This window comes from Coregonus lavaretus (genome assembly GCF_964263955.1).
Source record: "Coregonus lavaretus genome assembly, chromosome: 24".
In the NCBI taxonomy this organism is placed as follows: domain Eukaryota; kingdom Metazoa; phylum Chordata; class Actinopteri; order Salmoniformes; family Salmonidae; genus Coregonus; species Coregonus lavaretus.
The window spans coordinates 35,071,960-35,099,326 of NC_140011.1; the positions used below are offsets into that span (position 1 = coordinate 35,071,960).

The following is a 27,367-nucleotide window of genomic DNA, read 5'->3' on the forward strand; positions in this document are numbered from 1 at the left end:
TTTCCACTAGTTGGTCTTTTGACCAATCAGATCTGAAAAATATATGATATGAAAAGATCTGATTGGTCAAAGTGGAAAAATATCAGAATTGGGCTGCCTTTTTTTAACGCAGCCTATGTACTCTGTTCTATGTATCCATTCCATTCTGGTGCATACAGTATATAATGAATTAGTTGTGGTATGTAAGTTAGATTCTTTTTCTTGTGTACAGTTTAGCAAATTTGTATTGATCATTTTAAATGTGTGTGTTGTGTGAGTGTCAAGCTGAGCTTGTAATACACAAAGGCCTAGTAACAACCCCACAAAGACTTGTACAAGGGTATTTGTGTAATTTCAGGGTCCTGACAACCTTTGGTTTTACTTGAGTTTGTGGTTTGTGATTATTGTAATGTACTCCACAGTAATTTCACCATCTCTGAAAAATTGAGATTGGCACTCCCACAATGTGCAATTGTTCAGTGTCATTCTATGTCAAGCCTGATTTCATATTAAATGACAATATCCTGTATGATTGGGGAAATGAGTCTGAAGTGAAATTGCTTTTGTTGTGTATTGTCTAAAGAACTTGTTTTAGTTGTGTATTATCTAAATAACTTGTTTTAATCATCGCTGAATATTTCGTGCATCGAATGCAACCAGGATCTAGGAAATTGGAAGTACTCACGGTAGATTTAGCGGACGGAACGGAAATAGTATCGGTACGTCGTTGTTATGATTCCCCTCTGACTCTTTTATCCGATGTCAGTGTGCTCTATTTTCAGGTAAATTCGTTAATTTTGTCTTTGTTAGTTAAACTAGTTATATATTGTTTAAGCACACGTTGAATCGTAATTTTGCTGCTGTCAGTTATCTTGCCTTAGCTAGCTGGCTAGCATAATTTAGCTAGCTCGCGTTGACATGTGTTTTTGGTTTGTTTGTCATCCATGAAATATCTAGTTAGCCAGCTAGATAATGTTTTCTGTTGAAATGTAGACTAAACTGTTCTATTTTACCGTATCTTAGCTAGCTATCAATGCCAATGGACTCGTGTTTTTAGTTAGATAGCCACTGTAGCTACCAATGCAATTACATTAACGTAATTTAGCAAACGCTCTTATCCAGAGCGATTTACATGAGCAATTAGGGTTAAGTGCCTTGCTTAAGGGCACATCGACAGATTTTTCACCTAGTTGGCTCGGGGATTAGAACCAGCGACCTTTCGGTTACTGGCACAACGCTCTTACCCACTAAGCTACCTGCCGCCCAATTCATTCTGAACTTTTCAGGTTGTGAAGGAAGTTCAGAATGGATGTCCTTGATCACATGCTGACCGACCCCCTGGACTCAGGGGAGGGCAATGATGGGTGCATCACTGAAGAGTGCATGTTGGGAAACTGTCAAGTGAGTCTTCCAGAAGACCTGCTTGAGGATGTGAGTAGCTAATAATAGCACACTGCGTTGATTTCTGTGTTAACTTTATCATATGCTGTTTATCATTTGTGTATTCTGCATAGACTGTATATATATATATATATATATATATATATATATATATATATATATATATATATATATATATATATATATATATATAGGTTTACTGTATATCGATTGTTACATTTACAGTTCTGTTTATATATTTTTTGGTTATTTGTTTTGGCGAACAGCCTGAAATCTTCTTCTCTGTGCTGAGTGAAAGTACCTGGTCTGAAGTACTGACAGATGACCAGAGACAGCATCTCCGTCAACTGTTACCACACTTTCCAGAAGACAACACTACTGAGCAGGACAGCACCATCAGCGAACTCTTCAACAAACAGAACTTCTGCTTCGGAAACCCCTTGCACCTTGCACAGAAACTGTTCCAAGGTAACACTCCACCTCTCTCAAACAGCTTAATTTTGAGTAGGTTTCTGGACTATGTATGGCATATCAGTGATATCATGTCCCACTGTGCTCTCCCCAGATGGCCATTTTAATCCAGAAGTGGTTAAGTACAGACAGCTGTGTGCCAAGTCCCAGAAAAAACGCCAGCTGAACTCGTTGCAGCAGTACTACCACAAACTCCTCAAACAGATCCTGGTCTCTAGAAAGGTATGGCAGATATCTTCAAGCTTCAGTCTCAAGCACAAGGTGAATGGCCTTCCTCAGTATGTTCAGTTATATCATTTCTGTGTGTTTAGGAACTACTGGAGTTGGCAGTCCGCAGTGGCCCTGACATTGCGGTGAACAGAAAGTATCCCACCCAGACACATGGTGAGGTGCAGGAACAGAGGGTCAGAGGAAGAGTGTGCCGGATACTGAGGGAAGTTAAAACTGAGTGTGGAGACAGCAATGCCTCATCTGACGATGATGGTGAGTCTGCTTTCATCAGCCTAGATTGTTGATATTTTAATTGCATTTAGCAGCATTCAATAAGTGTCAGAGTTCATCTTTCAATGTTTTCTATTTCACATAGTTGTCCTTTGCGTTGTGTTTGCAGATACAGCCTATTGGCAGCCAACTCCTCAATCTCCTTCCTCTCCAACGCCCACAGTTTCTGTTAGGGTTCTGCCCAGTCTCTCCACCCAGGACATGAAGACCACCGGTCAGTTACAGTATATCTATAGAGATACTGTATAATGATTGTGAAAAAAATTGATGGTTACATATCGCAATATTGTTTTGGACGATATTATATACACTACCGGTCAAAAGTTTTAGAACACCTACTCATTCAAGGGTTTTCTTTATTTTTACTATTTTCTACATTGTAGAATAATAGTGAAGACATCAAAACTAGGAAATAACACATATAAAATCATGTAGTTACCAAAAAAGTGTTAAACAAATCAAAATATATTTTATATTTGAGATTCTTCAAATAGCCACTCTTTGCCTTGATGACCGCTTTGTACACTCTTGGCATTCTCTCAACCAGCTGCATGAGGTAGTCACCTGGAATGCAGTTCAATTAACAGGTGTGCCTTCTTAAAAGTTAATTTGTGGAATTTCTTTCCTTCTTAATGCGTTTGAGCTAATCAGTTGTGTTGTGACAAGGTGGGGGGATATACAGAAGATAGCCCTATTTGGTAAAAAAACAAGTCCATATTATGGCAAGAACAGCTCAAATAAGAAATGAGAAACAACAGTCCATCATTACTTTAAGACATGAAGGTAAGTCAATCCGGAACATTTCAAGAACTTTGAAAGTTTCTTCAAGTGCAGTCGCAAAAACCATCAAGTGCTATGATGAAACTGGCTCTCATGAGGACCGCCACAGGAATAGAAGACTCAGTTACCTCTGCTGCAGAGGATACCAGCCTCAGAAATTGCAGCCCAAGTAAATGCTTCACAGAGTTCAAGTATCAGACACATCTCAACATCAACTGTTCAGAGGAGACTGTGTGAATCAGGCCTTATTGGTCAAATTACTTCAAAGACACCACTACTAAAGGACACCAATAAGAAGAAGACACTTGCTTGGGCGAAGAAACACGAGCAATGGACATTAGACCGGTGGAAATGTGTCCTTTGGTCTGGAGTCCAAATTTGAGATTTCTGGTTCCAACCGCTGTGTCTTTGTGAGACGCGGTGTGGGTGAAACGGATGATCTCCGCATGTGTATTTCCCACCGTAAAGCATGGTGGAGGAGGTGTTATGGTGTGGGGGTGCTTTGCTGGTGACACTGTTTGTGATTTATTTTGAATTCAAGGCATACTTAACCAGCATGGCTACCACAGCATTCTACAGCGATACGCCATCCCATCTGGTTTGGGATTAGTGGGACTATCATTTGTTTTTCAACAGGACAATGACCCAACACACCTCCAGGCTGTGTAAGGGCTATTTTACCAAGAAGGAGAGTGATGGAGTGCTGCATCAGATGACCTGGCCTCCACAGTCCCCCAACATCAACCAAATTGAGATGGTTTGGGATGAGTCGGACCGCAGGGTGAAGGAAAAGCAGCCAACAAGTGCTCAGCATATGTGGGAACTCCTTCAAGACGGTTGGAAAAGCATTCCAGGTGAAGCTGGTTGAGAGAATGCCAAGAGTGTGCAAAGCTGTCATCAAGGCAAAGGGTGGCTATTTGAAGAATCTGAAATATAAAATATATTTTTATTTGTTTTAACACTTTTTTGGTTACTACATGATTCCGTATGTGTTATTTCATAGTTTTGATGTCTTCACTATTGTTCTACAATGTAGAAAATAGTTTTTTTTAAATAAAGAAAAACCCTTGAATGAGTAGGTGTTCTAAAACTTTTGACCGGTAGTGTAGATACTTTGACTCTAAGTATCGATTTCGCTAGATAGCACTAGCTTGCGCTAGTCAGCTGTACGTGTGCCAAAACTCATCTATTTTTCATCCTATAGCTTGTTCTCCATCTTCTTTTTCAATAGTTTTCAGCACTTTAAGTTGCATGACTGATCAAAACACATGTTCTTATGTTCTGTCTCACTGCAGCAGACATATAGTGAGCAATATGTTTGGAACATTAAATCGTAATAAAATCGCAGTATCGAATCGCAATACATATAGAATTGTGAGAATCACAATACATTTCGTATCAGCACCAAAGTATCGTGATAATATCGTATCGTGAGGTCCCTGGCAATTCCCAGCTCTACTGCTGTAATGTACGTAAAGACTATGCAGAAATAGTGACTGAAGATATGTGGTGTCTGCTCACACAGATAAGCCAGAGCTGGGAGAGAAGGACATGAGAGCCATGCTACGGAGACATAGAGAGAAGAGGAGACGACAACCGGTTAGTTTCTTCTATCCATTCACAAAAACATCACAGAATTCTGCTGTCCACAAAATCAAGGTGTGATTGGAAATGGGGGACACTATCTACCTAATATCATCTTCTACAACATTTCCTTGTATCCTAATCCTAGTCATTCTGTTTGCACAGGACCATCCAGACTTGATGACTTCTGACATCCGCCTGGGTGACATGATGTCTAGAGTGAACATAGGTCGAAAAGGCTCCATGATGGGTGAGTACAAGTCAAGTCCATGACCAAAATACCAAAATCATAATCATAAAGCGAAAGTATGTGGACACCTGCTCGTCGAACATGTCATTCCAAGTTCATGGGCATTGATATGGAGTTGGTCCTCCCTTTACTGCTATAACAGTCTTCACTCTTCTAGGAAAGATTTCCACTAGATGTTGGAACATTGCTGTGGGGACTTGCTTCCATTCAGCCACAATAGCATTAGTGAGGTCGGGCACTTATGTTGGGTGATTAGGCCTGGCTCGCAGTCGGCGTTCCAATTGATCCCAAAGGTGTTCGATGGGGTTGAGGTCAGGGCTCTGTGCAGGCCAGTCAAGTTCTTCCACACCGATCTCGACAAACCATTTCTGTATGGACCTCGCTTTGTGCACGGGGGCATTGTCATGCTGAAACAAACTGTTGCCACAGCGTTGGAAGCACAGAATCATCTAGAATGTCATTGTATGCTGTAGTGTTAAGATTTCCCTTCATTGGAACTAAGGGGCCTAGCCCTAACCATGAAAAACAGCCCCAGACCATTATTCCTCCTCCACCAAACTTTACCGTTGGCACTATGCATTGGGGCAGGTAGCGTCCTCCTGGCATCCGCCAAACTCAGATTCATCCGTCGGACTGCAGATAACACGTTTCCACTGCTCCAGAGTCCATTGGCAGCGAGCTTTACACCACTCCTGCCGACGCTTGGCATTGCGCATGGTGATCTTAAGCTTGTGTACGGCTGCTCGGCCATGGAAACCATTTCATGAAGCTCCCGATGAAAAGTTATTTTGCTGACGTTGCTGCCAGAGGCAGTTTGGAACTCGGTAGTGAGTGTTGCAATGTAGGACAGACAATTTCTACACGCTTCGCACTTAAGCACTCAGCGGTCCCGTTCTGTGAGCTTGTGTGGCCTACCACTTCACGGCTGAGCCGTTGTTGCTCCTAGACATTTCCACTTCACAATAACAGCACTTACGGTTGACCGGGGCAGCTCTAGCAGGTCAGAAATTTGACAAGCTGACTTCTTGGAAAGGTTGCATCCTATTAAGGTGCCACGTTGAAAGGCACTGAACTCTTCAATACGGGCCATTCTACTGCCAATGTTTGTCTATGGAGATTGCGTCCAATTTGTAAGTCGCTCTGGATAAGAGCGTCTGCTAAATAATGTAAATGTGGCTGTGTGCTCAATTTTATACACCTGTCAGCAACGAGTGTGACTGAAATAGCAAATCCACTAATTTGAAGGAGTGTCCACATAGTTTTGGCCCTGTAGTGTATATAGCTATATTGTATTAGATCCTCTGAATAATGTAAGGCACAACTAGTGTAGAAACATTCTTAACTAGTATCTTCTATGATGTAGCGCTGTTTGACCTGGCTCTGCCCAAGAGGAAGATGAGGGAGGAGAGGAGAAAGAAGAAGATGAGGACAATTAAAGTGGAGTCTGAGGATCCCTGTGAGGCTCTGATGCCTTCAGAAGCCCCAGCCCCATCCGTTAACATCACAGCTGCTCTGCCTGAGACCCCAGTCACTCCACTGTCCAGTGTCAAAGAAGAGTGAGTCTATTTGATTTGATTTATTATGAACCCGACATATAACGAAAAATACATTACTGACGAAATACTTTACAATTTACATACATTTAAAAACATGAACATGTAGTGTGTGTGTGCATCTATCAGTTACACGTACATGTCCGTACATACACACAACAAGTAAGTCACATGGGGGAGAGGCATTGTGCCGTGAGGTGTTGCGTTATTTGTTTTTTGAAACCAGGTTTGCTGTTCACTTGAGCTACAGTGGGGGAAAAAAGTATTTAGTCAGCCACCAATTGTGCATGTTCTCCCACTTAAAAAGATGAGAGAGGCCTGTAATTTTCATCATAGGTACACGTCAACTATGACAGACAAAATGAGGAAAAAAATTCCAGAAAATCACATTGTAGGATTTTTCATGAATTTATTTGCAAATGATGGTGGAAAATAAGTATTTGGTCAATAACAAAAGTTTCTCAATACTTTGTTATATACCCTTTGTTGGCAATGACACAGGTCAAACGTTTTCTGTAAGTCTTCACAAGGTTTTCACACACTGTTGCTGGTATTTTGGCCCATTCCTCCATGCAGATCTCCTCTAGAGCAGTGATGTTTTGGGGCTGTCGCTGGGCAACACGGACTTTCAACTCCCTCCAAAGATTTTCTATGGGGTTGAGATCTGGAGACTGGCTAGGCCACTCCAGAACCTTGAAATGCTTCTTACGAAGCCACTCCTTTGTTGCCCGGGCGGTGTGTTTGGGATCATTGTCATGCTGAAAGACCCAGCCACGTTTCATCTTCAATGCCCTTGCTGATGGAAGGAGGTTTTCACTCAAAATCTCACGATACATGGCCCCATTCATTCTTTCCTTTACACGGATCAGTCGTCCTGGTCCCTTTGCAGAAAAACAGCCCCAAAGCATGATGTTTCCACCCCCATGCTTCACAGTAGGTATGGTGTTCTTTGGATGCAACTCAGCATTCTTTGTCCTCCAAACACGACGAGTTGAGTTTTTACCAAAAAGTTATATTTTGGTTTCATCTGACCATATGACATTCTCCCAATCCTCTTCTGGATCATCCAAATGCACTCTAGCAAACTTCAGACGGGCCTGGACATGTACTGGCTTAAGCAGGGGGACACGTCTCGCACTGCAGGATTTGAGTCCCTGGCGGCGTAGTGTGTTACTGATGGTAGGCTTTGTATTTTGGTCCCAGCTCGCTGCAGGTCATTCACTAGGTCCCCCCATGTGGTTCTGTGATTTTTTGCTCACCGTTCTTGTGATCATTTTGACCCCACGGGGTGAGATCTTGCGTGGAGCCCCAGATCGAGGGAGATTATCAGTGGTCTTGTATGTCTTCCATTTCCTAATAATTGCTCCCACAGTTGATTTCTTCAAACCAAGCTGCTTACCTATTGCAGATTCAGTCTTCCCAGCCTGGTGCAGGTCTACAATTTTGTTTCTGGTGTCCTTTGACAGCTCTTTGGTCTTGGCCATAGTGGAGTTTGGAGTGTGACTGTTTGAGGTTGTGGACAAGTGTCTTTTATACTGATAACAAGTTCAAACAGGTGCCATTAATACAGGTAACGAGTGGAGGACAGAGGAGCCTCTTAAAGAAGAAGTTACAGGTCTGTGAGAGCCAGAAATCTTGCTTGTTTGTAGGTGACCAAATACTTATTTTCCACCATAATTTGCAGATAAATTCATTAAAAATCCTACAATGTGATTTTCTGGATTTTTTTTCTCTCAATTTGTCTGTCATTGTTGACGTGTACCTATGATGAAAATTACAGGCCTCTCTCATCTTTTTAAGTGAGAGAACTTGCACAATTGGTGGCTGACTAAATACTTTTTTCCCCCACTGTATATAAGAAGAGAGACTGGCATGCATAGTATTAATATTAGCTCTGTGATTACAATGAAGAGCAAGATGTGCCGCTCTGTTCTGGGCCAGCTGCAGCTTAACTAGGTCTTTCTTTGCAGCACTTGACCAAGATAAGATAAAACTAGAGCCTGCAGGACTTGCTTTGTGGAGTGTGGTGTCAAAAACGCAGAGCATCTCTTTATGACGGACAGACCTCTCCCCATCTTTACAACCATTACATCTATATGTTTTGACCATGACAGTTTACAATCTAAGGTAACACCAAGTAATTTAGTCTCCTCAATTTGTTCAACGGCCACACCATTCATTACCAGAGGTCTAGAACTTAGGGAATGATTTGTACCAAACACAATGCTCTTAGTTTTCCAGATGTTCAGGACCAGTTTATTACTGGCCATTCCATAACAGACTGCAACTCTTTGTTAAGGGTTTCAGTGACTTCATTAGCTGTGGTTGCTGATGCGTACAGTGCATTCGGAAAGTATTCAGACCCCTTGACTTTTTCCACATTTTGTTACGTTACAGCCTTATTCTAAAATTGATTAAATTGTTTTCCCCTCAACAATCTGCATGCAATAACCCATAATGACAAAGCAAAAACTGGTTGTTAGAATTTTTCGCACATTTTATAAAAAATTAACCTGAAATCATATTTACATAAGTATTCAGACCCTTTACTCAGTACTTTGTTGAAGCACCTTTGGCAGCGATTACAGCCTCGAGTCTTCTTAGGTATGACGCTACAAGCTTGACACACCTGTATTTGGGGAGTTTTTCAAATTCTTCTCTGCAGATCCTCTCAAGCTCTGTCAGGTTGGATGGGGAGTGTCGCTGCACAGCTATTTTCAGGTCTCTCCAGAGATGTTTGATTGGGTTCAAGTCCGGGCTCTGGCTGGGCCACTCAAGGACATTCAGATATTTGTCCCGAAGCCACTCCTGGGTTGTCTTGGCTGTGTGCTTCACCCCAGTCTGAGATCCTGAGAGCTCTGAAGCAGGTTTTCATCAAGGATCTCTCTGTACTTTGCTCTGTTCATCTTTCCCTCGATCCTGACTAGTCTCCCTACTGCTGAAAAACATCCCCACAGCATGATGCTGCCACCACCATGCTTCACCGTAGGGATGGTGCCAGGTTTCCTCCAAACGTGATGCTTGGCATTCAGGCCAAAGAGTTCAATCATGGTTTCATCAGACCAGAGAATCTTGTTTCTCATGGTCTGAGAGTCCTTTAGGTGCCTTTTGGCAAACTCCAAGCGGGCTGTTAAATGCCTTTTCCTGAGGAGTGGCTTCCATCTGGCCACTCTACCATAAAAGCCTTATTGGTGGAGTGCTGCAGAGATGGGTGTCCTTCTGGAAGGTTCTCCCATCTCCACAGAGGAACTCTGGAGCTCTGTCAGAGTGACCATCGGGTTCTTGGTCACATCCCTGACCAAGGCCCTTCTCCCCCGATTGCTCAGTTTGGCCAGGCGGCCAGCTCTTGGAAGAGTCTTTGTGGTTCCAAACTTCCATTTAAGAATGATGGGGACCAATCAAGTTGTAGAAACATCTCAAGGATGATCAATGGAAACAGGATGCACCTGAGCTCAATTTCGAGTCTCATAGCAAAGGCTCTGAATACTTATGTAAATAAGGAATTTCTGTTTTTATTTTTGAATAAATGTGCAAACATTTCTAAAAACCTGTTTTCGCGTTGTCATTATGGGTGTATTGTGTGTAGATTGAGGGAAAACATTTATTTAATCAATTTTAGAATAAGGCTGTAACATAACAAAATGTGGAAAAAGGAAAGTGGTCTGAAGACTTTCTGAATGCATTGTATATGGTTGAATCATCAGCATACATGGACACATGCATCACACATTTGACATTGGAGAAGCTTCCATTAAAGAAAACCCTTTGAGTTCTATTAGATGGATAGCTCTGAATCCATGATATGGCAGAGGTTGAAAAGCCATAACACACAAGTTTTCTCAACAACAGGTTATGGCCAATAATGTCAAAGACTGCACTGAAATCTAACAGTACAGCTCTCACAATCTTCTTATTATCAATTTATTTCAACCAATCATCAGTCATTTGTGTCAGTGCAGTACATGTTGAGTGCCCTTCTCGATAAGCATGCTGAAAGTCTGTAGTTAATTTGTTTACAGAGAAGTAGCATTGTATTTGGTCAAACACCATTTTTTCCAACAGTGTGCTAAGAGCTGGCAGCAAGCTGATAGGTCTGCTGTTAGAACCAGTAAAGGCCGTTTTACCACTCTTGGGTAGTGGAATGACTTTGGCTTCCCTCCCGGCCTGAGGACAAAGACTTTCCTCTAGGCTCAGATTAAATATATGACAGATAGGAGTGGCTATAGAGTCATCTACCGTCCTCAGTAGCTTTCGATCTAAGTTGTCAATGCCAGGAGGTTTGTCATTATAATTATTTTTTTTTTTTCTAACTTTACAAAAATCTAATTTGCAATGCTTTTCTTTTATTATTTTATTATTTATTTTTAGGTCATTTAGCAGACGCTCTTATCCAGAGCGACTTACAGGAGCAATTAGGGTTAAGTGCCTTGCTCAAGGGCAAATCGACAGATTTTTCACCTAGTCGGCTCGGGGATTAGAACCAGCGACCTTTCGGTTACTGGCACAACGCTCTTACCCACTAAGCTACCTAGATATATTTTTTATTTTTTTATACATGAGGATGATGGCTCACTGTTCATTGTTGGCATTTCCTGCATAAGTTTGCCCACTTTGCCAATGAAGTAATCATTAAAGTAATGTTGTGTAATTGTGATGAATAAGCCATCTGATTCGATGAAATGGAGTTCAATTTGTTTTTTCTGCCCATAATTTCATTTAAAGTTAATATTTGATTGATCTTGGCGTCATAATACGTTTTCTTTTTGTTGAGTTTAGTCACATAATTTCTCAATTTTTAGTAAGTCAGCCAGTCAGATGTGCAGCCAGACTTATTAACCACTCCTTTTGCCCCATCTCTTTCAACCATACAGTTTTTAAATTCCTCATCAATCCATGGAGCCTTAACAGGTGCATGTTTATCAATAATTGGAAGAAGCATTTTCATGAATTCATCAAGTGCAGCGTCTGGATGCTCCTTATTAATCACATCAGACCAACAAATATTTTTAACATCCACATAAGAGTATGTGAATGATCTCTTATACACTATTGTAGGTCCAGCTTTTGGAACTTTGGCTTTCCTGGATATAGCCACTATGTTGTGATCACTGCATCCAATGGGTACGGATACAGCTTTAGAACAAAGTTTTACAGTATTAGTAAAAATGTGATCAATACATATGGATGATCTTGTTCCTGTAGTGTTTGTAAACACCCTTGTAGGTTGATTAATAACCCTAACCAGATTACAGGCACTGGTTACAGTGCGAAGTCTATGTACTCATCCCACAAAGATGGCACTTTTACCTGACAAGTTTGTAATGAAATATCGCATGCTATTGTTATGATAGAACATCTGTGTACATACATTCAATGAGTGAAGGAAAATTACAGCTTTACTGATATTCTTGTGCTACAGACATTTAGATGCTATCATGAATTCAGTTGAACACTGCACGCCATACTTTTCTCTCTGCAGGCCGATGGAGGAGGTGCAGAACAGCCCTGTCATGGTGGAGGAGATCGCTGTGAGCTTCTTCAACCTGCTGGAGAACATCCTGAGACTAGACGGCCTCGCCAGCACCGCCATGGTATTCACTCACTTATACAGTGGGGAAAAAAAGTATTTAGTCAGCCACCAATTGTGCAAGTTCTCCCACTTAAAAAGATGAGAGAGGCCTGTAATTTTCATCATAGGTACACGTCAACTATGACAGACAAATTGAGAAAAAAATATCCAGAGAATCACATTGTAGGATTTTTTATGAATTTATTTGCAAATTATGGTGGAAAATAAGTATTTGGTCACCTACAAACAAGCAAGATTTCTGGCTCTCACAGACCTGTAACTTCTTCTTTAAGAGGCTCCTCTGTCCTCCACTCGTTACCTGTATTAATGGCACCTGTTTGAACTTGTTATCAGTATAAAAGACACCTGTCCACAACCTCAAACAGTCACACTCCAAACTCCACTATGGCCAAGACCAAAGAGCTGTCAAAGGACACCAGAAACAAAATTGTAGACCTGCACCAGGCTGGGAAGACTGAATCTGCAATAGGTAAGCAGCTTGGTTTGAAGAAATCAACTGTGGGAGCAATTATTAGGAAATGGAAGACATACAAGACCACTGATAATCTCCCTCGATCTGGGGCTCCACGCAAGATCTCACCCCGTGGGGTCAAAATGATCACAAGAACGGTGAGCAAAAATCCCAGAACCACATGGGGGGACCTAGTGAATGACCTGCAGAGAGCTGGGACCAAAGTAACAAAGCCTACCATCAGTAACACACTACGCCGCCAGGGACTCAAATCCTGCAGTGCCAGACGTGTCCCCCTGCTTAAGCCAGTACATGTCCAGGCCCGTCTGAAGTTTGCTAGAGTGCATTTGGATGATCCAGAAAAGGATTGGGAGAATGTCATATGGTCAGATGAAACCAAAATAGAACTTTTTGGTAAAAACTCAACTCGTCATGTTTGGAGGACAAAGAATGCTGAGTTGCATCCAAAGAACACCATACCTACTGTGAAGCATGGGGGTGGAAACATCATGCTTTGGGGCTGTTTTTCTGCAAAGGGACCAGGACGACTGATCCGTGTAAAGGAAAGAATGAATGGGGCCATGTATCGTGAGATTTTGAGTGAAAACCTCCTTCCATCAGCAAGGGCATTGAAGATGAAACGTGGCTGGGTCTTTCAGCATGACAATGATCCCAAACACACCGCCCGGGCAACGAAGGAGTGGCTTCGTAAGAAGCATTTCAAGGTCCTGGAGTGGCCTAGCCAGTCTCCAGATCTCAACCCCATAGAAAATCTTTGGAGGGAGTTGAAAGTCCGTGTTGCCCAGCGACAGCCCCAAAACATCACTGCTCTAGAGGAGATCTGCATGGAGGAATGGGCCAAAATACCAGCAACAGTGTGTGAAAACCTTGTGAAGACTTACAGAAAACGTTTGACCTGTGTCGTTGCCAACAAAGGGTATATAACAAAGTATTGAGAAACTTTTGTTATTGACCAAATACTTATTTTCCACCATAATTTGTAAAATAAATTCATTAAAAATCCTACAATGTGATTTTCTGGATTTTTTTCTTCTCATTTTGTCTGTCATAGTTGACGTGTACCTATGATGAAAATTACAGGCCTCTCTCATCTTTTTAAGTGGGAGAACTTGCACAATTGGTGGCTGACTAAATACTTTTTTCCCCCACTGTACCTACACAAGTACATTGCTACTAGGTTTGGCGACATGGTGGCGTATGTGATCAGTAAGAAGCTTTGCACGAGCGAGCCAGAAAGGCTCATAGGAGCAGGATCCTATTTCCTGTTTCTGTAGCGTGAGGCAGCTTGACGTACAAGCACACCCCCTGGACAGGACGCTAGTCTATCACAGTGCCTTTCTAACCCCAATCTATCTCCTTATTGCCGAGTGCCAAGCAGAGTTGAATCGGGTCCCATTTTTGGGGTCTTTGGTATAACTTAGGGCGGACACTAACCACAAGGCCACTGAGTTGGTATGTGGTGAGCTGAGCTGTAACTTTGAAGTGGAACTGTTGTAACACTTTAAGAGTATATAATGATTCATGTATGTCCTGTTGTTAGTTGGAGGAGAAGGTCCAACAGTGGCAGACATCTCCAGCTAGTTCCCTGAACCCCTGGTTCTCCTCGGCCTCCTGCTGGTCAGAGATGGTGCTGCCGGCCCTGCACTTCCTGGCTGGGGAGACTAAAGGTGATCAGGCAGACATCTTCTTCTCTGCATCGTTAAAGCAGTAGTATGTCATATCATCATCCTCTCATCTTTCTTATCTCACTCACTCACTCTCTCTCTCTCTCCTTTGTTCACTATCTTCCTCTCTCACTCAGTCGGTATGTTGGTTCTTCCCAGTGGCTTCACTCCCTATGTGGCGTTCAGGGAAAACTCACAGCGATGGAAATGGATTGGTAAGATCTCCTTTTTGTCAGTCAGTTGATCTGTCCAAATTCTGGCACAATGCAAATGAAAATATTTATAGTTTGAGACTGAGGTTTGTCTCGATCTCATGTCTCGAAGGTCCCAGTCAGGATGGAGAGAAGGATTTGAGTGCTCTGTGTCAGCTGTGGGTCGACTCCAAGGACTTGGTTGTGGTCAAGGTATTGCAAGTACACATTTCCACCTCTCACTACTCTGTCAGTATGGTCGTTCTCTGTTCCCTCTAATACACTTGAATAAAATAACAATGTCCTCTACAGACAGAATGTGAAGAACTAACAGAGATGACTTCTCCCACCCCTAGAGTGTAAGTTTCCACGTTATTCATTTCACAGATGCTCTTACTCAGAATGACTTAGGTAGTGTATGTGTTTATTGCCATAGTGGGATTTTGATTTTATTGTAATACTGTTTGCTGTTCTCTCTTTAACTAAGCAGTTGGACTGACTTCGTGGTGCGGCCCAGCACGGGAGATGAGAGGCATGTTTTCCAAGTGCAGGTCAGTGTCACGTCTCTACCTTTTTAGTCTAGGATCTCTTCTGTATTGAGTATTATTTCCAACGATCACACAGTGTTCTCTGTAATCATTATGCATCCATGTTCTTGTTTTGATCATCAGGAGCAGCAGCGGTATGACCAGCCGCACAAAGCCTTCACCTTCAGAATGCATGGCTTTGAGTCTGTGGTGGGGCCTGTTAAGGGGGTCTTTGACAAGGAGATGTCTCTCAACAAAGCCAGAGAACACACTCTGCTGCGCTCAGACCGCCCAGCTTATGTCACCATCCTCTCCCTGGGTAAGACTTGACCCTTTCAATGTAACCAGTCACAGTCATGTAGACACCTGCCATCAGTGTGTGGTGTTGTTGCAGTAGCCACACGTTAGATTGGACTGTTCTGCTCCTCCTCTCCCTCAGTGCGGGACGCAGCAGCCCGGCTGCCCAACGGAGAGGGGACCAGAGCTGAGATCTGTGAGCTGCTCAAGGACTCTCAGTTCCTGGCACCAGATGTCACCAGTGCTCAGGTTAGATACTCAGGGCAACTGGGTTATTGTTGTCAGTCTGTCCTTGTTTGTCTGTGACTGAGCACTGTACCTCATGTAATGTTTCCTGCAGGTGAACACAGTTGTGAGTGGGGCTCTGGACAGGCTGCACTATGAGAAGGACCCCTGTGTGAAGTATGACATCGGCCGCAAGCTGTGGATCTATCTGCACCGCGACCGCGGTCAGGAGGAGTTTGGTGAGCATTACTTTCTACCAATGGAAAGTGAAAAGATATTAATGTGGTTGACATAGCTTACCTCATTAGCCCACAGGCACATTGTTAAAACTAAATATTCACTCCCCATCTAGAGAGGATTCATCAGGCTCAAGCTGCTGCTGCCAAGGCCAGAAAGGCTCTGCAGCAGAAACCTAAACCTGCGTCCAAGCCTGTGAGTCCCACTGCCTCTACTCTGCTGTAATTTCTCTACCTCTGACAAATAGACGTTTCATACCCTCTCAGCTAATGTACACTGATATACCCTCTCAGCTAATGTACACTGATATACCCTCTCAGCTAATGTCACTGACATACCCTCTCTGCTAATGTACACTGACATACCCTCACAGCTAATGTACACTGACATACCCTCTCTGCTAATGCACACTGACATACCCTCTCTCCTAATGCACACTGACATACCCTCTCTGCTAATGCACACTGACATACCCTCTCTGCTAATGCACACTGACATACCCTCTCTGCTAATGCACACTGACATACCCTCTCTGCTAATGCACACTGACATACCCTCTCTGCTAATGCACACTGACATACCCTCTCTGCTAATGCACACTGACATACCCTCTCTGCTAATGCACACTGACATACCCTCTCTGCTAATGTACACTGACATACCCTCTCTGCTAATGTACGCTGACATACCCTCTCTGCTAATGTACACTGACATACCCTCACAGCTAATGTACACTGACATACCCTCACAGCTAATGTACACTGACATACCCTCACAGCTAATGTACACTGACATACCCTCTCTGCTAATGCACACTGACATACCCTCTCTGCTAATGCACACTGACATACCCTCACAGCTAATGTACACTGACATACCCTCACAGCTAATGTACACTGACATACCCTCTCAGCTAATGTACACTGACATACCCTCTCTGCTAATGCACACTGACATACCCTCTCTGCTAATGCACACTGACATACCCTCTCAGCTTGAATGTAGACTGACATACCCTCTCAGCTTATATGTAGACTGGAGAATTTGCATCTTTGAATGTGGAAAGTCTTGCTAAACCACTTGTCACTTCTGTCTAGAATCCTGATGATGGGCTGATCAAACTGTTACTATGGAATTAGGTCTGTTGTTGTCTAACATACAGTTGCGGACAAATATATTGGCACCCTTGCACTTTTCTTAAATAATTCCCTATTTCTTCTCAAATATACTGAACAAAAATATAAACGCAACATGTAAAGTGTTGGTCCCATGTTTCATGAGCTGAAATAAAATATCCCAGAAATGATCCATACGCACAAAAAGCTTACTTCACAAAAATGTTGGGCACAAATTTGTTTACATCCCTGTTAGTAAGAATTTCTTCATCCACCTGACAGGTGTGGCATATCAAGATAATTACACAGGTCCACCTTGTGCTGGGGACAATAAAAGGGCACTCTAAAATGTGCAGTTTTGTCACACAACACAATGCCACAGATGTCTCAAGTTTTGAGGGAGCATGCAATTGGCATGCTGACTGCAGGAATGTCCACCAGAGTTGTTGCCAGAGAATGTAATGTTCATTTCTCTGCCATAAGCCGCCTCCAACGTCGTTTTAGAGAATTTGGCAGTAGGTCCAACCGGCCTCACAATCGCAGACCACGTGTAACCACGCCAGCCCAGGACCTCCACATCCGTTTTCTTCACCTGCGGGATCGTCTGAGACCAGCCACCCGGACAGCTGATGAAACAGAGGAGTATTTCTGTCTGTAATAAAGCCCTTTTGTGGGGAAAAACGAATTCTGAGTGGCTGGGCCTGGCTCCCCAGTCGGTGGGCCAGTCTCCCAAGTGGGTGGGCCTATGCCCTCCCAGGCCCACCCATGGCTCCGTCCCTGCCCAGTCATATAAAATCCATATATTAGGGCCTAATTAATTTATTCAATTGACATATTTCCTTATATAAACTCCAACTCAGTAAAATTGTTGCATGTTGAATTTATACTTTTGTTCAGTGTAATTAGACATTTTAAACACTTTTGGTCTCCACACCTTGTTATTTGAATTTCATCATTGTAGAACCAATTTTAGTCTTGTAAACTTAAGTTTACAATTTTAATTTAGAAAATAAAGACAAATGGCATGGACAAAGAATTTGGCACCCGGAGCTAGTACTTGGTTGCACAGCCTTTGGCCAAGGTAACTGCAGACAAACACTTCTTGTACCATCAATGAGCTTGCTGCACCTTTCTTCTGGCAATTTGGCCCACTCTTCAGCAGCAAACTGCTCTAATTCTTCAATGTTTGAGGGTTGCCCTCCACCAACTGCTGTTTTCAGCTCTCGCCGTAGGTTTTGGATGTGATTTAGATCTGGACTCTTGACTAGCCACTCCAGAACAGTCCAGTGTTTCTTCTTGAACCATTCCTGGGTGCTTTTTGATGTGTATTTGGGGTCGTTGTCCTGCTGGAAGACCCACAACCTTCAATGGAGAACAGGTTTTTGGACACTGGGTTGAATTTTGGACTCCAAAACACCAGATAATCTGCTGATTTCAAGATGATTTCAACCTCCCCCATGTTTGATTGTAGGGAGGGTGTTCTTTTCAATGAACGCTTCATTTGGTCGTCGGTAAACCCAGCACTGATCTGAAACATTCAAAGAAAAGAACACCCTCCCTACAGTCAAACATAGGGAAGGTTTGATAATGCTGTGGGGTTGCATTGCTGCCTCTGGTACTGGGGGCCTTGAACGTGTGCAAGACATCATGAAAACAGCAGATATTCAAGGTGTTTTGGAGTGCAATGTTCAACCCAGTGTCCAAAAACTGGGTCTCGGTTGAGGGTCTTCCAGCAGGACAATAACACCTAACACATATCAAAAGCACCCTGGAATGGTTAGACAAGCAGTGTTGGGGAGTAGTGAACTACATGTAGTTCAACTAGTAATTCAACTACATTTTGCAATAGCTTGGTGGTAGTTGAACTCAGTTCAAATCTTGGTAGTTTCAGTAGTTAATAACTTTTTTTCCATGTACCAGTGTAGCTACACTATATATACAAAAGTATGTGGACACCCCTTCAAATTAGTGGATTCTCTGGCAATGCATAGTGCCAACAGTAAAGTTTGGTGGAGGAGGAATAATGGTCTGGGGCTGTTTTTCATGGTTCGGGCTAGGCCCCTTAGTTCCAGTGAAGGGAAATCTTAGCGCTACAGCAGACAATGACGTTCTAGATGATTCTGTGCTTCCAACTTTGCGGCAACAGTTTGGGGAAGGCCGTTTCCTGTTTCAACACGACAATGCCCCCGTGCACAAACGAGGTCCATACAGAAATGGTGTGTCGAGATCTGTGTGGAAGAACTTGACTGTCCTACACAGAGCCCTGACCTCAACCCCATTGAACACCTTTGGGATGAATTGGAACACCGACTGCGAGCCAGGCTTAATCACCCAACAACGGTGCCCAACCTCACTAATGCTCTTGTGGCTGAATGGAAGCATGTCCCCGCAGCAATGTTCCAACATCTAGTGGAAAGCCTACCCAGAAGAGTGGAGGCTGTTATAGCAGCAAAGAGGGGAGCCAACTCCATATTAATGCCCATGATTTTGGAATGAGATGTTCGACGAGCAGGTGTCCACATACTTTTGGTCATGTAGTGTATCTGTGACCAACAGATGCATATCTTTATTTTTATGCGCTACGCGCTTCAGCACTCTACAGTCCCGCTTGTGTGGCCTACCACTTCGCGGCTGAGCGTTGTTGCTCCTAGCGGTTTCAACTTCACAATAACAGCAATTACAGTTGACCAGGGCAATTCTAGCAGGGCAGAAATTTGACGAACTGACTTGTTGGAAAGGTGGCATTGTTGAAAGTCAATGAGCTGTTCAGTACGGGCCATTCTACTCCCAATGTTTGTCTATGGAGATTGCATGGCTGTGTGCTCTATTTTATACACCTGTCAGCATGGATGTGACTGAAATAGCCAAATCCACTAATTTGAAGGGGTGTCCACATACTTTTTCCGCATTTTGTTACATTACAGCCTTATTACGTTTTTTTCTTCTTCTCCTCAATCTACACACAATACCCCATAACAACAAAGCAAAAACAGGTTTTTAGAATTTTTTGCAAATGTATTAAAAATGTAAAACTGATATAACATTTACATAAGTATTCAGACCCTTTACTCATTACTTTGTTGAAGCACCTTTGGCAGCAATTACAGCCTCAAGTCTTTTTGGGTGTGACACTACAAGCTTGGCACACCTGTATTTGGGGAGTTTCTCCCATTCTTCTCTGCAGATCCTCTCAAGCTCTGTCAGGTTGGATGGGGAGCATCACTGCACAGCTATTTTCAGGTCTCTCCAGAGAAGGTTGATTGGGTTCAAGTCCAGCCTCTAGCTGAGCCACTCAAGGACATTCAGAGACTTGTCATGAAGCCACTCCTGCGTTGTCTTGGCTGTGTGAGGGTCGTTGTCCTGTTGGAAGGTGAACCTTCGCCCCAGTCTGAGGTCCTGAGAGCTCTGGATCAGGTTTTCATCAAGGATCTCTCTGTACTTTGCTCCGTTTCCCTCGATCCTGACTAGTCTCCCAGTCCCTGCCACTGAAAACCTCCCCACAGCATGATGCTGCCACCACCATGCTTCACCGTAGGGATGATGTCAGGTTTCCTCCAGACGTGACGCTTGGCACTCAGGCCAAAGAGTTCTATCTTGGTTTCATCAGACCAGAGAATCTTGTTTCTCATGGTCTGAGAGTCTTTAGGTGCCTTTTGGCAAACTCCAAGCGGGCTGTCATGTGCCTTTTACTAAGGAGTGGCTTCCGCCTGGCAACTCTACCATGAAGGCCTGATTGGTGGAGTGCTTCAGAGATGGTTGTCCTTCTGGAAAGTTCTCCCATCTCCACAGAGGAACTCTGGAGCTCTGTCAGAGTGACCATCAGGTTCTTGGTCACCTCCCTGATCAAGGCCCTTCTTAGTGGTTCCAGAAGAGTCTTAGTGGTTCCAAACTTCTTCTGTTTAAGAATGATGGAGGCCATCTTGGGGACCTTCGATGCTGCAGAAATGTTTTTCTACCCTTCCCCAGATCTGTGCTTCGACACAATCCTGTCTCGGAGCTATATGGACAATTATTTTGACCTCATGGCTTGGTTTTTGCTCTGACATGCACTGTCAACTGTGGGACCTTATATAGACAGGTGTGTGCCTTTCAAAATCATGTCCAATCAATTGAATTTAACACAGGTGGACTCCAATCAAGTTGTAGAAACATCTCAAGGATGATCAATGGAAACAGGATGTACCTGAGCACCATAGCAAAGGGTCTGAATACTTATGTAAATAAGGTATTTCTGTTTTTTATATTTAATACATTTGCAAAAAATTCTAAACCTTTTTTCACTTTGTCATTATGAGGAATTGTGTAAACTGAGAAAAAATATTATTTTAATCAATTTTAGAATAAGGCTGTAACGTAACAAAATGGGGAAAAAGTCAAGGGGTCTGAATACTTTCCGAATGCACTGTATGTATATGATGGCGTGCCTTCAGAAAGTATTCATACCACTTGATTTATTCCACATTTTGTTAACAATTACAAGCATACCCATAACATGATGCAGCCACCATTATGCTTGAAAATATGGAAAGTGGTACTCAGTAATGTGTTGTATTGGCATTTTATTTTACCCATCTACCAATAGGTGCCCATCTGCGAGGCATTGGAAAACCTCCCTGTTTTTAGTTTTCGGCTAGTAACAGTCGCTAAGTTCAGGGCAGGGTACTGGGAGGAGGCTGGGTATTGATGGCTATTTAACAGTCTGATGTCCTGGAGATAGAAGCTGTTTTTATATTGGCAACGGTGCCAATATATCTGGCTCTAACTGTATGTCATGGTTGTGGTATGTGTTGATGGTGACTATGCACCCTGTGTGTTATAGAAGTCTGGAAGTAAGGAGGGGGGTGGTAAGACCCCTGGAGGCCTGGAAGCAGGTGATGTGGGGGGTCCCATGTCCCCAACTCCCACCACCCCCACTACCAGCACCCCTGGTACCCCCAAATCACCCCTCGCCACTGTAGCCACAACCCCCACCAAAGCTGGGATCCAAGATTCAGTCAAGAACAGTCCTGGGTCAGTATAACCCAGCTTCCATGGATTAACTCTTATCAGGCTCAATTATATAACTTATTGATGTTATGTAAGTACTAATGCCCTGCTCTCTTCACCCTTAGTGTTCTACTGGTGTCTCCTCCACCCATGCCCCAGCTGGGGACCCTGTTGTCCAGCAGCCAGTCTGGCCCCCAGGTCTCTCAGCCAGCTACATCCCAGCACACAGCCAGGATAGTGGGCCACCAGTCAGGCTCTCTCTCACAGGTACGAGTGGTCTCTAACCAGACAGCAGGAGGACAGCAGGCCACGCTGGTGCACCAGACCCCTCATCAGATCAGAGTGCCGGTCACCATGGGAACCAAGGGCATCACACAGGTTAATCACTGACCATTCTGTTACCAACAAAACAATCCAATGCTGACTATCAAGAGAACTGAGAGTCTCTTCAGTGTTAAATCGAGTAGAGCTAAAAACATTTACCTGGAATTTGCACCATATTTAACTGTATTAATCAGACATGGTCTTGAACCACAGATAAGAGGCATTTTTTGCTGTAAGGCACTGGTGCATGTAATTAAAGGGTTGTGTTTCTCCTCTCTCCACCCTGTAACTGTGAGCAGGCCGTGGTGTCATTACCACTGAGGACCCAGTCTGCTGGTAGCCCCATCCAGGTGCAGGCGTCCAGAGGGCAGACAACCCTGTCAGTGTCAGGCCTGACCACTGCTGTTACTGTAGCCAAACCTCAGACTGGCTCCCCTGGCGGCCCAGTACACAACCCTACCTCCCCCACTGTCCGACAGGGAGTCACCAGCCAGAACATCATCAAACAGGTGAACAGGAAGTTATTACATTTAATTAGGAGGCATTTAAGGATTTACATGTAAATAATGTTTCAGATCATTGTAGTTTCGCTGTAATGTGTTCATGAAAGAGCTTTCATTTTTTCATTTGTGAGAGTATTTCCTATATGTTTTATTCTCATGTAATTTATCTCTCTAAAGGTGGCTATCACAGGCCAATTGGGCATAAAGTCTCAAGGTAGAGCGGGTCTTCCAATAACGGCTACCAATCTTCGCATCCAGGGCAAGGATGTGCTACGCCTGCCCCCCTCCTCCATCACCACAGACTCTAAAGGACAGACGGTGCTGCGAATCACTCCTGACATGATGGCCACCCTAACCAAGTCCCCCCTCACCACCGTCAAACTCACCCCCGACATGTTAGGCACTGCCACTACCAAGAGCATATCTGCTACTCTCCATATGACCCCACCCCACTCCACCTCCAGCCCAGCCTCCTCCTCGGGTGAAATCCGGACCAGCAAGGCCTCCGCTGGCACCACCACCACCATGTTGAAGACTGCAGGGGACACTATCCGCCTGATGCCCACCCTAGCAGTCACTATGGCTGAGCAGAAGACCAGAACCTTCTCCACCGTCTCCTCGTCTGACTCGAAGAGTGGCACCACCATACGGATCATGCCCGGCCTCGGGGTCATCCCACAGAAACAGGGCCAAACCATCACCATGACAACCACCACTGGCAGCAAACCAGTCTCCACTGGAGCTGCCACTGTCACCATAGCCACCAGCGGACTGGCCGGAGCTAAAGGGGTGACGGTAGGCTCTTCTGCCTCAGGTTCTCTGACTCTGGGAACAGCCACAGCTACTGTCCGCCAGGTCCCCGTCACAGCCACAGTGGTGTCCACACAACCAGTAAGACCCCAACATGATTATTAACTCCCCTCTTATATTTACTGTGGGATTCAGGATGGTTGTGTAATAACAGCACTGTAGCACTTCTGTATCCAGACACCTTGTCTGCCTCTGTTGGAAGGGCTAACATAGGATCTCTTTTATTTTCAAGACATTCTATATAGCCACATTCTCTATAGCCCCCACCACCCCACCTTTGAAATTATCATCCAATGATTGTCTCCCTCTCTCTCTTTTATTTCCCCAGGGGAAGTTACCAGCTCGGTTCACAGTGCCTCTGTCTGTCCTCAGCCAACCACTGAAAAGCAAGAGTGTGATGACCACGCCCATACTGAAAGGAAACCTCAGTACCAAGTGAGTCCTCATGTTCAGTTCAGCCTTAAAGGAAAACGCCACCCAAAAACGATCTTTTGGTGTTTGTTTCATTAGTCCATTGTTGACAGAGTCCCAAAATGTTTTGCTTGTCAGCAATCAAGTTTTCAAGATATGTAACTTAAAAAAATACAGAAATCATCCCTGAATGATGCATTTAGCATCATGTGATGCAAAGCGCAGCATCATATGATGCAAAATGAATAGAATATGTTTCTAAACACGTCTACATTAATGTGGATGCTAACATGATTCCAGATAGTCCTGAATGAATCGTGAATAATGATGAGTGCGAAAGTTACAGACGCACAAATATTATACCCCCAAGACATGCTAACCTCTCACCATTACAATAACAGGGGAGGTTAGCATTTTTAGAGGGGTATGATATTTATGCCTCAAACTTTCTCACTCATCATTATTCACGATTCATTCAGGATGCGTGAATTTGTCCCAATACTTTTGGTCCCCTAAAATGGGGGGACTATGTACAAAAAGAGCTGTAATTTCTAAATGGTTAACCCGATATGGATGAAAATACCCTCCAATTATAGCTTACAGTTTGCGCTTTAACCTCAGTCATTTTATCATTTCCAAAGTGCTGGAGTACAGAGCCAAAATAACAAAAATGTGTCACCATCCCCAATACCTTTTGTAGCTCACTGTATACAGTGCCTTCTGAAAGTATTCAGACCCCTTGACATTTTCCACATTTTGTTACGTTACAGCCTTATTCTAAAATGGATTTTAAAAAATCATCAGCAATCTACACACACTACCCCATAATGACAAAGCAAAAATAGAAAACATTTGTGCTAATTTATTAAAAATGTAAAACAGAAATACCTTATTTACATAAGTATCTGCAGCATTGAAGGTCCCCAAGAACACAGTGGCCTCCATCATTCTTAAATGGAAGAAGTTTGGAACCACAAAGACTCTTCCTAGAGCTGGCCGCCTGGCCAAACTGAGCAATCGGGGGAGAAGGGCCTTGGTCAGGGAGGTGACCAAGAAACCGATGGTCACTCTGACAGAGCTCCAGAGTTCGTCTGTGGAGATGGAAGAACCTTCCAGAAGGACAACCATCTCTGCAGCACTCCACCAATCAGGCCTTTATGGTAGTGGCCAGACGGAAGCCACTCCTCAGTAAAAGGTACATGACAGCACGCTTGGAGTTTCCCAAAAGTCACCTAAAGACTCTGACCATGAGAAACAAGATTCTCTGGTCTGATGAAACCAAGATTGAACTCTTTGGCAGAATGCCAAGCGTCACATCTGGAGGAAACCTGGCACCATCCTTACAGTGAAGCATGGTGGTGGCAGAATCATGCTGTGGGTATGTTTTTCAGCGGCAGGGACTGTGAGACTAGTCATGATCGAGGCAAAGATGAACGGAGCAAAGTACAGAGAGATCCTTGATGAAAACCTGCTCCAGAGCTCTCAGGATCTCAGACTGGGGCGAAGGTTCACCTTCCAACAGGACAACAACCCTAAGCACACAGCCATGACAACGCAGGTGTGGCTTTGGGACAAGTTTCTGAATGTCCTTGAGTGGCCCAGCCAGAGCCTGGACTTAAACCTGATCGAACATCTCTGGAGAGACCTGAAAATAGCTGTGCAGCAACGTTCCCCATCCAACCTGACAGAGCTTGAGAGGATCTGCAGAGAAGAATGGGAGAAACTCCCCAAATACAGTTGTGCCAAGCGTGTAGCGTCATACCCAAGAAGACTCGAGGCTGTAATTGCTACCAAAGGTGCTTCGACAAAGTACTGAGGAAAGGGTCTGAATACTTATGTAAATGTAATATTTTGTTTTTTATTTTTGATAAATTAGCAAACATTTCTAGAAACCTATTTTTGCATTGTCATTATGGGGTATTGTGTGTAGTTTGATGAGGGGGAAAAAATCAGTGTAATCCATTTTAGAATAAGGCTGTAACCTAACAAAATGTGGAAAAAGTCAAGGAGTCTGAATACTTTCCGAAGGCACAGTATGTGTCAGTTGTCCCCATGGCAGTAAGCAGCCTGATGTAGACTGACTGGTGTGTCTCTCTCTGGTCGGTGCAGCATCAGCAGTCTGGGAAGGAACATCATCCTCACCACCATGCCTGCAGGCACCAAGCTGATAGCTGGGAACAAGCCAGTCAGCTTTGTCACGGCTCAACAGTTACAGCAGCTGCAGCAGCAGGGACAGGCCACACAGGTCAGTCAGTCGCTCACCTGTTACCCATTACTCAGCCAGCTCCCAAACAAACTGCATTCTGTTGTAGGAAAAAAGTTGTTCCTGACCATGTGACTGGGGAAACTCCTGACCCTAGGCATCAGGTATAGTAGTTGGTAGGAGTGGTTGATGTGCCTGTCTCCTCCAGGTGCGTATCCAGACGGTGACAGCCCAGCAGCGCTCTGCAGCATGCTCCCCCAAGTCAGTGTCCACTGTGGTAGTCACCACCTCACCCTCACCCAAACGGACCCCGGACCCACCACCACCAGCACAGTGACACGCAGTCCATAAGCCAGTTACTGCTCTGTGCAGTGCCACCGCTCCAGAGGCAAGTGGTGCTTGGGAGCCATAGCCCAACTCTGCTCTCTCAATGTTTAGGAGGGCACGGATGTCTGGAGAGTTTGCAGCAGATGAACACAGGAGTAATCCCAGGACAGCATATCACTAGACCATTTATAGACAGTGGTTTCACCTGACATATGTGTTGTGCAAGGCTAAGATTCAGCAACACTAATGAAATAGACTGCATTTAGGGAGTAAATGTTATTTATAATAAGAGTTACATGGAGAAAATTTGACCTCTTTGAAAAGAAAATGGATGGTTCTCCCTTCAGCAAAATATATTTGACCTAAACCCTCCCTGAACACAAAATAATAATAAAACGAATTGGATAGCAGAGAAAGTCTACAGTTTACCCTCACTTCTTGGACAGACCAGAGCCTTTGATATACAGTTTTAGAAAAGTAGGCATATGGCATAACATCTCATACCCCCTCAATTCGAGTTTTGGTTTTAACTTAGCCTACCTTCATGTCAGTGATGGGCTGTTATTTAAAGAGTGCATGGTGGGTTGAGGAATTTACCGACAAATCTATGGATATAGCAGCCTATAGCCTAATTTCTTCTGTCAAACAGGTAAGCCTACCTCTTATCTCTTAAATAGGAAGAAATAGGCTCCAACACAAAGCCCTCTTGTTAGTAAAGTTTAATTAAAATGAATACGGTTCAAATGAATTATGCCTACTCGAATGTGTCTACTTTTAGCACCATGAGCTGTCCATTTCCGATTGATTGTGCCGCGGCTGCTGCTTCAAGTCTCAGCACCACAATGTAAGTTACTTGAACCTGGCTTATTATTTAACTCTGATAAATAGGCCTACAGTGAGGGAAAAATGTATTTGATCCCCTGCTGATTTTGTACGTTTGCCCACTGACAAAGACATGATCAGTCT

The 27,367-nt window shown here is 43.7% G+C and overlaps 1 protein-coding gene across 1 annotated transcript; it reads left to right on the plus strand.

Moving 5' to 3' along the window:
• The first annotated feature begins 697 nt into the window (after positions 1 to 697).
• nfrkb (nuclear factor related to kappaB binding protein) lies at positions 698 to 27,343 on the plus strand. The gene is made up of 26 exons (XM_084140995.1): positions 698 to 761; positions 1,266 to 1,410; positions 1,647 to 1,848; positions 1,946 to 2,073; positions 2,163 to 2,334; positions 2,462 to 2,566; positions 4,658 to 4,731; positions 4,882 to 4,966; positions 6,330 to 6,522; positions 11,999 to 12,110; positions 14,122 to 14,248; positions 14,383 to 14,460; positions 14,570 to 14,649; positions 14,749 to 14,795; positions 14,927 to 14,987; positions 15,108 to 15,282; positions 15,403 to 15,509; positions 15,601 to 15,724; positions 15,838 to 15,917; positions 21,657 to 21,847; positions 21,949 to 22,201; positions 22,447 to 22,656; positions 22,828 to 23,541; positions 23,789 to 23,895; positions 25,981 to 26,116; positions 26,283 to 27,343. Exons 2-26 carry the CDS (start codon positions 1,285 to 1,287, stop codon positions 26,409 to 26,411), a joined length of 3,816 nt encoding a protein of 1,271 aa, XP_083997121.1. The 5' UTR covers positions 698 to 761; positions 1,266 to 1,284; the 3' UTR covers positions 26,412 to 27,343.
• The last annotated feature ends 24 nt before the right edge of the window (positions 27,344 to 27,367 follow it).